This window comes from Schistocerca cancellata, chromosome 5 (assembly GCF_023864275.1).
Source record: "Schistocerca cancellata isolate TAMUIC-IGC-003103 chromosome 5, iqSchCanc2.1, whole genome shotgun sequence".
In the NCBI taxonomy this organism is placed as follows: domain Eukaryota; kingdom Metazoa; phylum Arthropoda; class Insecta; order Orthoptera; family Acrididae; genus Schistocerca; species Schistocerca cancellata.
Genome location: NC_064630.1, coordinates 103,777,072 through 103,794,214, shown reverse-complemented (window position 1 = coordinate 103,794,214; position 17,143 = coordinate 103,777,072). Strand labels below are relative to the sequence as shown.

The 17,143-nt window shown below is 41.5% G+C and overlaps 1 protein-coding gene across 1 annotated transcript in view; it reads right to left on the bottom strand.

Moving 5' to 3' along the window:
- LOC126187768 (uncharacterized) overlaps positions 1-16,755 on the bottom strand; it is a 239,294-nt gene extending 222,539 nt beyond the window's left edge. Inside the window, exon 1 of the mRNA XM_049929033.1 lies at positions 16,666-16,755. Coding sequence (XP_049784990.1) covers positions 16,666-16,713 — 48 coding nt within the window. The 5' untranslated portion in view covers positions 16,714-16,755. The remainder of the gene's footprint in view (positions 1-16,665) is intronic.
- Positions 16,756-17,143: the final 388 nt, after the last annotated feature.

The following is a 17,143-nucleotide window of genomic DNA, read 5'->3' as shown; positions in this document are numbered from 1 at the left end:
ACACCGGCCGGCGTACAATAAGGCACACAAAAACCACGAAAACTAACGTGCCTACAAAATTACTCGAACCACACAATTGACTGCAGACCGCATAATGGTAGGTAGAGTACCGTGAGTAACACATCATAATACCCCGCTGACCCATTTAACGGAGCGCCATCTCAACCACTGTGCTAATATCCGCAACCAAGTGTCACGCAGCCCTTCCTACAAAGCCGGCCGCGGTGGCCGTGCGGTTCTGGCGCCCCAGTCCGGAACCGCGGGACTGCTACGGTCGCAGGTTCGAATCCTGCCTCGGGCATGGGTGTGTGTGATGTCCTTAGGTTAGTTAGGTTTAAGTAGTTCTACGTTCTAGGGTACTTATGACCTAAGATGTTGAGTCCCATAGTGCTCAGAGCCATTTGAACCATTTGAACCCTTCCTATAAACACAGGTTTATCTGGGAGAGTATGGGTTTCCGGACCCATATTTCCTGGACTTATTTTTCTTGTTTCGATGAGATCCACCACCTCTCAAAATGTTCGACATTTTTTTAACACAGTGTATAAAAAGAGGTACTTACGTGAAATTCAATATGCTCCATAATAAATATTTGTCAATATTTCATAATAGCTTACCTAAAAAGTTATACAGAAAGTCTATTAGAGAAATAAGAAAGCCGTGGATAACTAAAAGGATTAAAATATCGTGTAAGAGGAAAAGGGAAGTTTATAGAGGATGTAACTAAATCCCCTCTGCAGACGTCGAGGACACGTTTTGGGGACCAAGACGGGTAAATTTAGCATATATCTCATGTCCGGTAACGTACTGTTTTCCCGCTACACGCAAAATTCCACAAACACGTTCGAATCTCCCGCAATTTTGGCACCACTGGCTAGGGCACGAGCTACGTCTTTCACCAATCACCAGTCGTCTCATGCCCACTGCAGGTTTGTTTACATGCCATTCAGCCCAGTTTGTGATTTGCCCAGAGAGGATTGTACTTGTTGTTGCATCTGTGATCTTTGTTCATACTGTATTTCTGCAACTGCGCAGTGCCGTTGTGCCGCTGTGCATGTGGTCTTTGTTCATACTGCACTACTGTACAGCAGTAATCGTTCACTTGGTACAGAATGCAAGCTGTACATACATTTCATTTTTAGTGAGTTGCACCTGAGCACGGTAAACTACACGTTTGCGGAATACGCTTACAGCATGTTATTTGTACGTCGAAGCTCGGTGCAATGGAAGGGCATTTCGTCAGTTGTATGCGGAGCGTTTTCCACACCACCGACTCCTTCGCGCTACCTCTTTGCTACGGTTTACGAGAGGGTCTCTGAGAAGGATACGCTCACCACCATCAGGGTCGATTGTGGTGGTACATGGCGACGCCGCACATCCCATTTTAAGAGGCTGTACTCCGTACAATGGAAGAGGACGGTGCGACAAGTAGCAGAAACATAGCAGGTAGACAAAATGTAGACTACCAAACCGTCTGGCGTGTTCTATATGAGCAGCATCTACGCCTGTACCACCCTCGGGAGGTACAGGCAATGCAGCCACAGAATTTTGCGTCACTTGCTCACTTCTGCGGGTGGTTCGTGAACCGCTGTGTGGGCGAGCCCGACTTCTCTTGGCGGATCCTTTTCACGGATGAAGCCAGTTCACTGGGAAAGGTGTTCTCACTTCCCACAGCAATCATGTATGGGCTGATGGAAACACGCATGCTGTGCAGCCCCGTCGGTTTCAGGAACATTTGGACAAGGTTCCTGAAGGCATACTTCTTCCACCATATCTCATTGGTGCCGCCTACTTGCGGTTCTTGGACGGTGTACTGCATGGGCTCTTGAAAGACGTGCCACTTTGTGTGCTTCAAAATAAGGACGTTGGCACACCACCTGCTATCACTGCAGTTCGAAATGGTTGAAATGTCTCTGAGCACTATGGGACTTAACATCTGATGTCATCAGTACACTAGAACTTAGAGCTACTTAAACCTAACAAACCTAAGGACATCACACTCATCCATGCCCGAGGCAGGATTCGAACCTGCGACCATAGAAGTCGCGCGGCTCCGGACTGAAGCGCCTAGAACCGCTCGGCCACCCAGGCCGGCTTCTGCAGTCCGACAGTATGTGGTCCAATGATTTGGGCAACACTGACTAGGTCGTGGTGGACCGATTGCTAGGCCTGCACGTTCTTCCGACTTGAATAAGCTGGGCTACTACGTTTTGGGTCACATGAAATCCTTGATTTACGAGATCACTGTGACATCCGAGGAAGGCCTATTGGCGTGGGTTATGACTGTGGCGGATGCTGGAGGTCGAGGGTTTGGTAATCATGCGTACCAGAACATGGAATGGAGGTACCGTATCTGTTGTGACGACGGTGATCGTCACATAGAGCCCGGGTTGTAAGCTGACCAAACGGTAAGCAGCAGGAGTCAGCGAGCAACGTATGTTGTGGTATTTTGTATGTAACGGGAAAACTGTACGTTTCTGGACATCAGTTACGATGCTAAACTTAACTGCCTTGGTCCCCCCTACAAGTCCTCAATGACGGTAAAGGGAATTTGCTTACACCCTTGCGTTCTACAAAGAACACTGTACTATTTCAAGGAAAATCATTAAATGTCCAAAACTATGAGTGTCCCCACAGAAATTAATAAAGCAGATAGTAAGATTAAATCTGTATGAGATATTGTGAAATGAGAGACAGGACAAACAGTCAGCGTGCAGGATAACACAACAATTATTCTAATGTGACTGATAATCCACAGATTGGAAGTACATTTTACAATCACTTTCTAAATGCAGCAGCAAACGAGGGATTAAAAGGTTCAGTTAAAAAAGCAAGAGAATATACTCAAAAATGTCGTTCCTCAAAACTTTAAGGAACTAGAAGTAGCATCAACAAACTTCACTGAAATTAGTAGAATTCCAAACATTCTAAAAACTGGAAGCTCGTATGGCGTTGATGGAATTTCTAACAAGATTATGAAAAGTTATTCTATGTGAATAAGTAATATCGTTAGAGATGTATGTAACGCGTCATTAACACACGGAAACAAGCAATTTTTAAATCTGTTTATAAGAAAGACGATGAGAAACACTTAACTAATTATAGTCAAGTTTCCTTACTGAAGTCATTTTCCAAAATTTTCGAAAAAGTAACATACTCAAGAGCAGTGTCACATTTAAGTGGAAACAATTTGCTTAGTACAAAAATTGAAATGGCTCCAAGCACTGTGGGACTTAACATCTGAGGTCATCAGTCCCCTAGACTTAGAACTACTTAAGCCTAACTAGCCTGAGGACATCACACACATCGCAGGATTCGAACCTGCGACTGTAGCAGCAGCGCAGTTCTGGACTGAAGCGCCTAGAACCGCTCGGCCACAGTGGCTAGCTACTTAGTACATCACAGTTTGAAATCCAGAAGGGTTGTTCAACTGAGAGTCACACTTATACATGGACTCCAAAATATTACAAGCCTTACATAACGAAATTTAGTATGCTTTGTGATATTTCCAGAACGTTTGGTTGCATATATCACGTAAGTCTATTAGAAAAACTAAAGTTTTGCGGAATTGATGGATTTACACATAACTGGTTTGAATCACAAGAAACAGAATGCAAAAAGGTGTGCTGAACAATTCAAAGAATGTTGGAAGAAGAGAAAAGTTTAGCTGTAGTTGTGAAATGACAAAGGGAGTCCCACAAGGTTCAATTTTGGGTCCACTCCTGTTCCTTTCACATGTGAATGACTTTTCACTTAACATTCATCAAGCAGTATTGGTACTTTTTGCAGATATTAATGTTATAATAAATTCCATTAGGGGAGAAGCAACAGAAGAGATTGTTAATCATGTTTTTAAAGTAATTGTTAAGTGGTTCTCTGAAAATGATCTCTCTCCGAATTTTGAGAATAGGCACAGTATTCAATTCTGCCCAAAAGTAGAATCATTCCAATACTATTGATGTAGGACATAAATAGAAGTCAGTAAACAGGTTGGAACGCTCCAAATTTTTGTGTGTACATATTGATGAAAACTTGAATTAGAAAAAGAATACTACTGAGCTATTCAACAATTACTTTCAGGTATTTTTACTCTTCGTATAATTTCTAGTCTTGCAAACAAACGACTCAGCGTCCTCCACTTAATAACATTGGGTGGAATAATTTTCTAGGGTAACTCATCACTTAGAAATAAAATCGAGCAGTAAGAATAAGCAGTGTTCATCTGTGGTTGCCTTGTAGGTTAATCTTCAAGGAATCAGGCATTTTAACTGCACCGCCACAACACATATATTCGCCAAATAAATTAGTCACAAATAATTCAAGATGTTCCCTCCCCCCCCCTCCCATGAAGCACAAACCTTGACGATGGTGGGGAGGCTTGCATGCCTCAGTGATACAGACAGCAGTACAGTAGGTGCAACCACTACAGAGAGGTATCTGTTGAGAGGCCAGACAAACGCGTGGTTCCTGAAGAGGGGCAGTAGCCTTTTCAGTAGTTGCAAGGGCAACAATCTGGATGATTGACTGGTCTGTCTTGTAATACCAACCAAAACGGCCTTACTCTACGGATACTGAGAATGGCTGAAACCATTGGTAAACCACAGTCATAATTTTTCCCGAGGGCATGCAGCTCTACTGTATGGTTACATGATAATGGCATCCTCTTGGGTAAAATATTCCGGAGGTAAAATAGGCCCCCATTAGCATCTATGGGCGGGGCTAATCAGGAGGACGTCGTTATCAGGAGGAACAAAACTGGCGTTCTATGGATCGGAGCATGGAATATCAGGTCCCTTAATCGGGCAGATAGGATAGAAAATCTAAAAAGAGAAATAGATAGGCTAAAGTTAAATATAGTGGGAATTAGTGAATTCTGGTCAGGCGAATACAGGCGTATAAAGACAAAACCAAATAGGGGCAATGCAGGGGTAGGTTTAATAATGAGTAAAGAAATAGGAACGCGGTAAAGCTACTATGAACAGCATACTGGATGCATTATTGTAGCCAAGACAGACATGAAGCCCACACCCAGCACCGTAGTCCAAGTTTATATGCCAACTAGCTCCGCAAATGAGGAGATTGAGGAAATGTATGATGAGATAACAGAAATTATTCAGATAGTTAAGGGAGCCGAAAATTTAATATCATAGGGCACTGGAATTCGATGGTAAGAAATGAAGAGAAGGAAAAGTAGTAGGTGAATGTGGACTAGGGGAAAGGAATGAAAGAGGAGGACTCCTGGTAGATTTTGCACAGAGCATAATTTAATCATAGCTAACACTTGTTTTAAGAATCATGAGAGAAGGCTGCATACGTGGAAGAGACTTGGAGACACCAGGAGGTTTCATATTCATTATATAATGGTTATACAGAGATTTAGAAACCAAATTTTAAATTTTAAGGCATTTACAAGGGCAGATATAGACTCTGGCCACAATTTATTGGTCATGAACTGCAGATTAAAACTGAAGAAACTGCAAAAAGGCAGCAATTTAAAGAAATAGGACCTGGGTAAACAAAGAACCAGAGACTGTAGAGAGCTTCAGAGGGAGCATTAGCGAAAGACTGACAAGAACAGGGGAAAGGGATAGAGTAGAAGAAGAATGGGTAGCATTGAGAGATGAAATAGTGAAGGTAGCAGAGGATCAAGTACGTAAAAAGACGAGGGCTTCTAGAAATACTAGGGCAACACAAAAGATATTGAATTTAATCGATGGCAGGAGGAAATATAAAAACGCAATAAACGAAGCAGCCGAAAGGGAATACAAAGTTCTAAAAAATGAGACGGACAGGAAGTGCATGGCTAAATAGGAATGGCTAGAGGACGAATGTAAGGAAGTAGTAGCATATATCACTGGGGATAATATAGACACTACCTAAATGATAATGAAAGAGACCTTTTGAGAAAAGAGAACCACCTGTATGAATATCAAGAGCTCAGATGGAAAACCAGTCCTAAGCTAAGTAGGGAAAGCAGGAAGGTGGAAGGGTCTATACAAGGGAGATGTACTTGAGGGCAATATTATGGGAATGGTGGAGGACGTAGAGGGAGATGAAAAGGGAGATACGATACAGCGTGGAGAATTTGTCAAAGGACAAAAGATTTAAATCGAAAGAAGGATCCGCGAATGGACAACATCCCATTAGATCTACTGATAGCCTTCGGAGAGCCAGCCATGACAAAACTCTTCCATCTGGTGATCAAGATGTATGAGACAGGCGAAATACCATCACACTTCAAGAAGAATCCCAAATCCAAAGAAATGGGTGCTGACAGGTGTGAAAACTACCGAACCGAATAAGTCACGGCGGCAGAATACTAATACGAATCCTTTACAGACGAATGGGAAAACTGGTAAAAGCCGACCTCGGGGAAGTAAATGTAGGAACACGCGAGGCAATACTGACCCTACAACTTCTCACAGAAGATAGGTTAAGGAAAGGCAAATCTACGTTTATAGCATCTGTAGACTTAGAGAAAACTTTTAATTATTCTGAATGGAATGCTCTCTTTCAACTTCTAAAGGTGGAACGGGTAAAACACAGGGAGCGAAAGGCTATTTACAATATGTAGAGAAACCAGATGGCAGTTACAGAAATCGAGGGGCACAAAAGAGAAGCAGCTGCCGTAGCCTTTCCCGATGTTATTCACTCTGTATATTGAGCAAGCAGCAAAGGAAACAAAAGAAAAAAAAATTGGAGTTGGAATTAACGTCCATGGAGAAGAAATAAAAACATGGAGTTTGCCGATGACATTGTAATTCTGTCAAAAACAGCAAAGGACTTAAAGGACTTGGAAGGGCAGTTGAGCGGAAATGACAGTATCTTGAAAGGAGGATATAAGAAGAACATCAACAAAAGCAAAACGAGGATAATGGAATGTAATACGAATTAAATCAGGTTATGGTGAGGGAATTAAATTAGGAAATGAGACAATTAAAGTAATAAATGAGTTTTGCTATTTGGGAAGCAGAATAACTGATGATGGTCGAAGTAGGAAGGATAAAATGTGTGGACTGGCAATGGCAAGGCAAGAAAAGCTTTTCTGAAGAAGAGAAATTTGTTAACATCGAGTATAGATTTAAGTGTCAGGATTCCTTTCTGAAAATATCTGTATGGAGTAGCCATGTATGAAATTGAAACATGGACGATAAACAGTATACACAAGAACAGAATAGAAGCTTTTGAAATGTGATGGTACTGAAGAAGCTAAAGATTAGATGCGTAGATCACGTAACTAATGAGGAAGTACTGTACAGAATTGGGAAGAAGAGGAATTTGTGGTACAACTTTACTAGAAGAAGGGATCGGTTGGTAGGACATCTTCTGAGGCATCAGGGAATCACCAATTTAGTACTGGAGGGAAGCGGGGGGTTAAAAATCGTAGAGGGAGAACAAGAGATGAATACAGTAAGCAGATTCAGAGGGATGTAGGCTGCAGTTGTTACCCAGAGATGAAGACGCTTGCACAGGATGGAGAAGCATGAAGAGCTGCATCAAACCAGTCATTGGGCTGAAGACCACAACAACAACGACAACACAATTCAAGAGGAATAGTGGTGTTCATATCTACAATACTAGAGGAAAAAAATAGGTGTATTACTCATTATTAAAGCTGTTGTGCCACAGAAAATTCAAAATACAACAGCAAAAGGTTGTGGTCATTTATCACATAACATAACATGCCCGACAGATAGCAAAGCAAATTTTATTTCTAGCCTAAAACCATTTCTCTGGGACAACTCCTCTTCTATAAAAGATTTTTAATTGTAAAACATTCTTCTTTCTGAGTGTCGCTGCGTGAGTACTAAAAGTAAAAATAAAATTATTTGAAAAAACTGTCAAAAATTTTGTGAAAAGAATTGTCTAAAAGTGAGAAACAAAATAGATTAGAGAAAAATTTGAAAGGCCTCTGAATGTTGCACAAAACCATGTACAGGAAATGAGATACCAGCTGTGAATTTAAACTACAATGTTTAACTTGTAATCTTAGAATTTTAAAGAGTACTGGGGGGGGGGGGGGGGGGGTATTTGTCTTGTGGAGTGTGTAGACCGTGCAGTTAACAGTTGTATTGTTGTTGACATAATTCTATCATTTATTCCCAAATACACAAAAAGTACCAACAATATTTCTGTCTCATAAAAGTTACAACAGAGAATTCTTCAGGTATTTGAACACTTGAATAATGATAACAAAAACAACAGCTATATTGGAATCCAACGTCGGTTATCATTTTTAACACATGACGTTGGATTCCAATACAGCCGCTGGTTTTGTTATCATTGTTCAAGACTTCACGTCCGGCTGCTGTCCCACTTTCCTTGATGGACTACCAAAGAATCCTTCAGATAGCTGGAAAGAGAATATGCATTCTTAGTCGGCACACAATTTACTGCATATGTTTTTGAGCATCATTCAAAGGCACACCAAATGTTTCTCTAATTTCTTACTCACAGACAAATCATTTCACAAAAAAATTTTACCATGTTTTGAGTTTTTTATTTTTATTTTCAATTTCTGTTCTGAAAAGTTTTGTTGATATGTCCTAAAGTTATTAATTGATTAGAAGGAAGCTACTTGAAAAACAAATATCAGACCAATGCAAATTTTTGTACGCAAAATATCTGCTCATGGGAGAGATGTAGTTTTTGACACCCCATTTATTTTCCTAGAGGCGGCTATTCTCAAAGTGTCCTGAATTTAGTAGGTGATTTGAAGGATATCTGTTTGACAGTTGAATAGCACATCAATACTACTTCTTATGCGCAAAATAGCCAAGCCTTGAACAGATGAACTTTTTGACACGTAATTTACATTGGTAACAGCAGCTGCCCGTAAAATATTTCAACTTTCCTTGAAATCATTAAGATTTTCCTAATTACCTTGATGCCTATCAAGCAAATAAATATTTTTTGAATATATTCATTGATGATAACAATCATGTAAACATACCGTGTAAAGTTACTCTTTTCATAGCATTTCGATAATTACCTTGATGCCTATCAAGCAAATAAATATTTTTTTGAATATATTCATTGATGATAACAATCATGTAAACATACCGTGTAAAGTTACTCTTTTCATAGCATTTCGATAAAAGATGTCGTCAGTTGATCAAGGGAACATGTAACTAACTAAGAAGTCCACTAATACTTCCTCAATTTCACTTAGGACAGCAACGTCGTCAGCGGGACTTAACATTGTCATCCTTTCACCTTGAAATATAGTACCACTTTTAAATCTTTCTTTTTTTACTTTTATTGATTGTCCATGTGTAGGTTGAACAATAGAGTAGAAAAACTGAAGCTCTGTCTTACTGCTTTGTTAATTAGAGTAATTTTGGTCTTTCTTGGTCTCTGCATCGTCTATAGTTTGCTAAGATTCCCCTGTCTCCCTCAATTCTCTAATGTCTTCGTAAACCCTAAAGATCCCTAAACTCGCAGATTGGAACTCATATTGTCTCCCTAATCATCTCCCTGATTACTAGCAATGGAAGCTGTTTTATTCGAATCTGCATTCTCGTGTGAGGCTCTAGACACGTAGGTTATCGAAAACTCAGTGTCTGTACGTTTCTGACAACAGTTACCAATGCGCAGCTGGCGCGGCAAGAAACCAGAAACTTTCTGAGTATTCTGCAGCGAACATGCACCTCAGAGGAGGAAACAATGTGGAGACAAACTTTCTAACAGCTTAAAAGTGTCCCTTATACTGAACTCGTACCTGTAAGCTTGTTTTTCGAGCGCAATGGTCTTATCGACCGACCCATCCAGGCACGATTCCTACTCGTCACTAAGCTCTAACAGAAAGTTTCAGAAAGGCGCATACTCCACTACAGAATAGACGATACATTCTAAATGTGAAGATTCTATGGCAAAAAGCAGACGTATTGTAGACCCTATGCTAGGTACGCTGGTGCCATAAATTGAAGTGAGGAATGACAAGAGCTCGTCATGATTCAATAACTATAACGAAAGCAGAGACAATTGCGTAGCCTATCAAACGAAGCCGAATCTTTGCTGGAGAACAAAAGCTGAGCGAAGTTAAAACAAACGCACAACTATGCGACAAGCGTTCAATGAATCTGAAAGAAGAAATTTACCTCCTGAGTTGTTAAAAGAGCAGTAAACTTTTGTTCTTGCGTGAAACTGGGTTGAAGGAACAAAGTCTTTTGCCGATATGCTCATTGAGCTTTGGGTCACCGAAGGGGAGGCTGATAAAACAAAGGTCAAAACTGCTTAGCTGCATAAAATCACAACGCAGTATCCCCGTTCGATCGTCGCACGGATGTGGATCGTCAGATATAGAAATACTAAGCGCGGCATTGAAAAAAGAACTACAATAGCTGGTTAGAGACATGAGCACACAACGTCAATGTTTCGTCGTTAGGTTCTATCATGAATATGCACAGGAAATAGTCTCCCTCGTTGCAACAGTTTACCCTAGGTCGCAGGATAAACGGAGCATTACGCATGATTGCAAAGAGGCACAGGTAGTGCCAATCTATAAGAAGGGTCGCACTAAGGACGCGCAGAAGTAAAGGCTCATCACAACGATGTCAATTTCATTCAGAATTATGGATTGTACTGGGATGTCAGAAACAGTATGGAAACCCTATAAGCCTTTAGCAGTGTAGGTTGTGCTGACAAATAATCGCTCAGAAAAAATTTGATACGTTGTGCCTTTTCCGAGCTAATTAGAACTGAAGTTATCCAATAAGGAGGTTGCGCGCGCAAATTCAAGCGGCCCGCCAGATACAATTAGTGTGAGTTATTCTCATAGTGTAGACGATGGCACACGAGACTATTAACCGTTGGATGTGGTTCAGTCCTTATTAAGTTCCGATGTCCAGTATTTGTATAGGTCTCTTGTTCGGTTTTAGGAAATCAAACAAAGGTCCCTTTTGAAACATCCTGGCAGATTAAAACTGTGTGCCCGACCGAGACTCGAACTCGGGACCTTTGCCTTTCGCGGGCAAGTGCTCTGCCATCTGAGCTACCGAAGCACGACTCACGCCCGGTACTCACAGCTTTACTTCTGCCAGTATCTCGTCTCCTACCTTCCAAACTTTACAGAAGCTCTCCTGCGAACCTTGCAGAACTAGCACTCCTGAAAGAAAGGATACTGCGGAGACATGGCTTAGCCACAGCCTGGGGGATGTTTCCAGAATGAGATTCTGGAAAGGTCCCTTTGGCTACACCATCTCTGACGGTCTGCTCGAATTTTCGCGCGCAATGACCTGACTGGTTAACTTCAATGCTAGTAACTCGGAAACGGCGCAACGTATCGAATTCTTGTTTTCTAAAGAACTATTTCTCAGTATAATCTACCCCGTAACACCCTTACAAGCTTTCCAGACTGTTTCTGATCACCCTGTATGTTATAATCGCTTTTGATGTCATTTCTGAAGATGACCATCCCCTATGTGCAACTCAAAATGGTGTCTGGAAGCACCGGTCATGTAAAAGCCAGTTTCATTTGCTCAGTAATGAGATGTATAAAGCAGCAGAGAGCTGACTTTCTGCTGATGAGATGTTGTTCGACATGCAGACGGGCTTATATACAGCTCCGTACAATCGACTAGTAAGCAAACTACGAGGGTTGGATCTCAAATAGTGACAATTATTTATTCACAACCGATACAAAAGAGTTACGTGCTTGCACCTGTTACTGTTATTCAAAGTAGTCACCAGTGTTGTGTAGAACCCGTTGCCAGCGATCTGGAAGACGACCACGCAGAAGTGCCGCAACATGATGAGGCACGGACTCGACTAATATCTGAAGTAGTGCTGGAGAGGAATGACACCATGAATCCTGCAGAGCTGTCCATAAATCCGTAAGAGTACGAGGGGGTGGAGATCAATTCTGAACAGCACGTGGCAAGACATCCCTAATATGCTCAGTAATGTTCATGTCTGGGGAGTTTGGTGGCCAGCAGAAGTGTTTAAACTCAGAAGAGTGTTCTTTGAGCCACTCCGTAGCAATTCTGGGCGTGTGGGGTATTGCATTGTCCTGCTGGAATTTCCCAAATCCGTCGGAATGCACAATGAATGGATGCAGGTGATCAGACGGGATTCTTACGTACGTGTCACCTGTCAGAGTGGTATCTAGACGTATCAGGGGTCCCATATCACACCAACTGCACGTGCCCCACACCATTACAGAGCCTCCACCAGCATGACCACTCCCCTGCTGCATGCAGGGTCCATGGATTCGTGAGATTGTCTCCATACCGTTACACGTCCATCCGCTCGATACAATTCGAAACGAGACTTGTCCGACAAGGCAACATGTTTCCAGTCATCAACAGTCGAATGTCGGTGTTGACGGACCCAGGCGAGGCGTAAAGCTTTGCGTCGTGCAGTCATCAAGGGTACACGAGTGGCTCAGAAAGCCCAAATCGATAATGATTCGTTGAACGGTTCGCACGGTGATATTTATTGATGGCACAGCATTGAAATTTGCAGCAGTTTGCGAAAGGGTTGCACTTCTGTCACGCTGAACGATTCTCTTCAGTCATCGTTGGTCCTGTTCTTGCAGGATCTTTTTCCGGGCCACATCAGTGTCTGAGATTTGGTGTTTTACCGGATTCCTGATATTCACGGTACACTCGTGAAATAGTCCTACGGGAAAATCCCCACTTCATCGCTACCTAGGATGCTGTATACCATCTCTTGTGCGCCGACTATAACACCACGTTCAAACTCACTTAAATCTTGATAACCTGTGATTGTAGCAGCAGTCACCGATCCAACAACTGCGCCAGACACTTATTGTCTCACATAGGCGTTGCCGACGGCAGAGCCGTATTCTGCCTGTTTACATACCTCAGTATTTGAATATGCATGCCCATACCATTTTCAGTGGCGCTTCAGTGTAGGTTTTGCGGGCGATATGCTCCAGCAACTAAACCTGAGAACACTGCTCATATTGATTCTGACACTTTCTGAGAAAATCTTTTGAAGCAGTTAGTTTACTTTAATGGTTTTAATATGCTATGTACACCTGGAGCGGAAATCTCAGCCTATTTGTCCTGGGTGAAACGTGGAGCATTGCTAGCATGTTATTCTGTGTATTCCAGAATCTGAATATGGGTCATGATTACAAATATGGGTTATGATTACCCTTTGTAATGTGGTTGTATATGTTTTAATTAGTTATTTCTAGGGAATTCTACATTTATTTTGTGGTTTTTGGAAATATTTTCAGTTTTTGTGATGTGTTGCCAATGTATGTGAAGCTAGATATACACTGTACATATGTTTTTATATTTATCTTTTGTGGAGTGGTTGGGTTGGATCTTTCTTTGCCTTATCTCGTATTGAGTCAAACATTAATGCATTTTTATCAACGACAATCTGTTTCACAATGTCTATTTCCTGTTACATGTTTTCTTGCCTCAAAGGTATTTTGTTTGCTTTTTGTAGCATTGACCTACTGTATATACCGCTTCACACTCCGTGGACGATGTAGAGCGTCATCTCTGTTGACAATATGAAAAAATATCTTTGTATCTTTTTTATTTTTGACCGTTTACTGTTTTAATTGTGAACTGTGCATAGAAAATTGTGTGTGATGTTTAATGTCTGCGAGTTTCTACACACGTGGACCACAAGAAAACCGTAAGCAGAAGCTTTTCGCAAATTCGACACTTACTCGATATAAATAATATATAAGTTATGCGTCTTTTAATATATAATAGTAAAGACAACAGAATAATGCAGCAACACACACAACAAAATCACGAGGAAATGTCGTAACACACGAAAAATGAACTTGAAAATGGTATCATTTCCCGAAGCGTCTCCTGCAAAATATAAATAAAAATAAAATCGTAAGTATTAGCAGAAAAAGTTATTTTATATACATACCCAGTGTTTGTACGTTTATAGGAATTTATCAATCGTTTCGAATGGATAAAAATTAAATAAATACGTTAGTACAGAACATGTAAGTACACTTGAGATTCTCGGTTTTCGTCTTAACGCTTGTAAGAGAAATGAATGTGTATTACTTCCAAGTTAATCAAACAGCAATAGATATTCTGTATCTGAGATGATTAGTCATATGATGTGCCATGGGGTTTATATTTATACTACGAGGGTTGTTTTTTAAGTAAGGGCCGTTTTTATTTTTTTAAAAAGATACAAATACTTTTGTAAAAAAACTTTTATTTTCTGATTCTACACACTTTTACCTATTTTTCTACATAGTTGCCTTGTTTATTTAAGCACTTGTCATACCGTACAACTAAGTTTTTAATTCCCTCTTCAAAGAATTCGGCCGCCTGCTCCGACAGCCAAGAGTTCACGGCCGCTTTCACTTCATCGTCGTCATTGAAGCGCTGCCCGCCAAGATGGTGTTTCAGGTATCGGAAAATGTGAAAATCGCTAGGAGCAAGGTCGGGGCTGTATGATGCATGGTCCAAAACTTCCCAGCCAAAAGAATCAATCAAATCCCGAGTCTTTTGAGTGGTGTGAGGCCTGGCGTCATCGTGCAGGAGCAAAACTCCTTTTGTCAGAATGCCGCGCCTTTTGTTTTGAATTGCTCTGCGGAGCTTCTTTAGAGTTGCACAGTAGGCATCTGAGTTGATTGTCGTTCCTCTTGGCATAAAGTCCACTAGCGAAACACCGTGCCGGTCCCAGAACACAGTTGCCATAATCTTGCGCTTTGACAGCGTCTGTTTGGCTTTGACTTTGACGGATGAAGTTGTGTGTCGCCATTCCATCGATTGTCGCTTGCTTTCGGGTGATATGGGATACCCATGTTTCATCTCCAGTGACAATTTGACTCAACATGTCATCCCCTTCTTTCTCGTAATGAATCAAAAAGTCCAATGAAGTGGCAAATCTCTTCCCTTTGTGGTCCTCTGTGAGGAGTCTGGGCACCCACCGAGAACACAGTTTCTTAAAGTTTAGGTTTTCAGACACAATTTTGTACAAAACCGATCTTGAAACTTGTGGAAATTCCAAAGAAAGAGTGGAAATTGTGAATCTTCTGTCCTCACGACTCTTTGTTTCGACTGCAGCCACCAAATCATCAGTGATCACAGAGGGCCGGCCTGAGCGTTCTTCGTCATGGACGTTTTGACGTCCATTTTTAAACTCTCTAACCCATTGACGCACTTTACCTTCACTTATTGCATTCAAGCCATAAACTTCTGTTAACTGACGATGAATTTCTGCAGCTGATAGGCTTCTCGCGGCCAAAAAACGTATCACTGACCGTATCTCACACGCGGCGGGCGATTCAATAATCGTAAACATTATAAAGTAGCACAGCGATGCGTACACGTCAGCTACAGAGCTGCAACTTGCATCAGTGTGAACGGGAAGGATGCCGGCAAGTGGCGTGGTGGCTTATTGCGGCGTCCGCGCGAACTACGGGACTATACGTGCGAACGGCCCTTACTTAAAAAACAACCCTCGTATAAAGCAATACTCTCTCATTCCAATGTCACAGAATGCAAATATTGCCCTCTCGCAAATGGTCCAATAAATATATATTACTGTCACTGGAAGATCAGATAATGCAAAGTTTGAACGTATAAACAAATAGTTAAAGGAAAACACAATGTAATTAATTTTTGACAAGACCTGGAGTTCAGCACCTCTTACAGAATGCTGTAACACATCTAGTCCCACAGTGAAATGCGAGAACTATATAGTGTTCAGTCTTTGAAACATCACAAGCGGTACAAGAAAACTAACAGTCTTGCCTGAATAAATATTCTGTATTGTATTACAATATTTCAAAACTTAATGTAATTCTATTGTCTTAATTTCGATAAAATACATATTTCATTTCTACGCTCATAATCTGCTACTCATGGTGTGTAACATATAAACGTAGATAAAAACTGAAGCGCAGGTATGAGTAATACATCTACTGGTACAAACGCAGGAGAGAGACGGACGAGGAATAGAGCAGAAATCAGATAATACTAAGGCAGGGACATAAAAATAGATTAGAGTGATACCAGGAGAACGGCTAGAAGAGATAAGATATGAAATGTGTTAGCCAACGGTAGAGTGAAAACATGCGTGACATTAAGAGCAAAGGAGTGAGCAGAACGTGCTGCAGATCATTTTGGAAACATGACACTTTTATCACCATACATAAATCTTTCGATGAATCATGGGACGATAGCTATTACTGTATCTTCATATAGAATTGATGATATCTTCAGCTCTATTTACAGGTCTTACATGATTTGGAATGGATTTCGTTGTTACTTTACACGATTTTCAGGCCTCGCTATGTTACAAGATGATCACGTGGATGCCGGGTAATCGTCTTTATATATTTTTTGTGTCCTCCATGAGATGTACAAAGGTGATTACCCGGCATGATCAACCCGCATCGTAGAGGAGCCTGATGTTGGGATAAAGAAACACAGCAGGAATTGATTGCAAATAAAACTAGACCTGTAAAGACAGCTGAAGGTGTCACACCTTCTACATAAAGGCGGCACCAGAACTGTGTGGAAGACAGAGGCAAGGTGTACAGGACTGAGTACAGATGTGATAAAATGTTATGCACAGCAGGAGAATGGCATGGGTGTACTAGGTTTGGCAGCTCTGTCAGTGCCGGAATGCTTGTTACCAGACTACGTGGCGAGAGGTGCCACGTGGCTCTAAACTAGACCAGATGTGGTCGAGACTCACGAGTCCGCAGGCTGCTGTGAGGAGCAGGCTCCTGTCCTTGATCTTCATGGCGCCAGTTTCGTCGGCGTGCACCTCCGGTGAAGACCACAACCCGACTGACGCAGCTGATACCGGCTCCAGCACATCACCGCAGATAACCGCAGCTGTTGCGAGCTTTATCTCCGTCTGGAGGGCGCTGACAATACAATCAATCGCAAAGTGACAGTATCTGACGAGGACCGTTTTCTGGCATCTGTTAAGCAATGACGTTCCATCCAAGGTCAGTACTGATAGAACGTATGGAGCGAAAGAAGAGCCAGGTTGAAAATTCGTTCGAGTCCTTATCCGACAAATATACTGCTGGCTGTTAAAAATGGAACGCTAGGAAGAGTAGCAAATAACGAAATTTTAATTATTGCGCATGTACAGTATAGCAGGGAGATTAAATTTGTTGGTGGTTTGGGAGTACAGAGGATGCCAAATTTAGTACCTGTAGCTG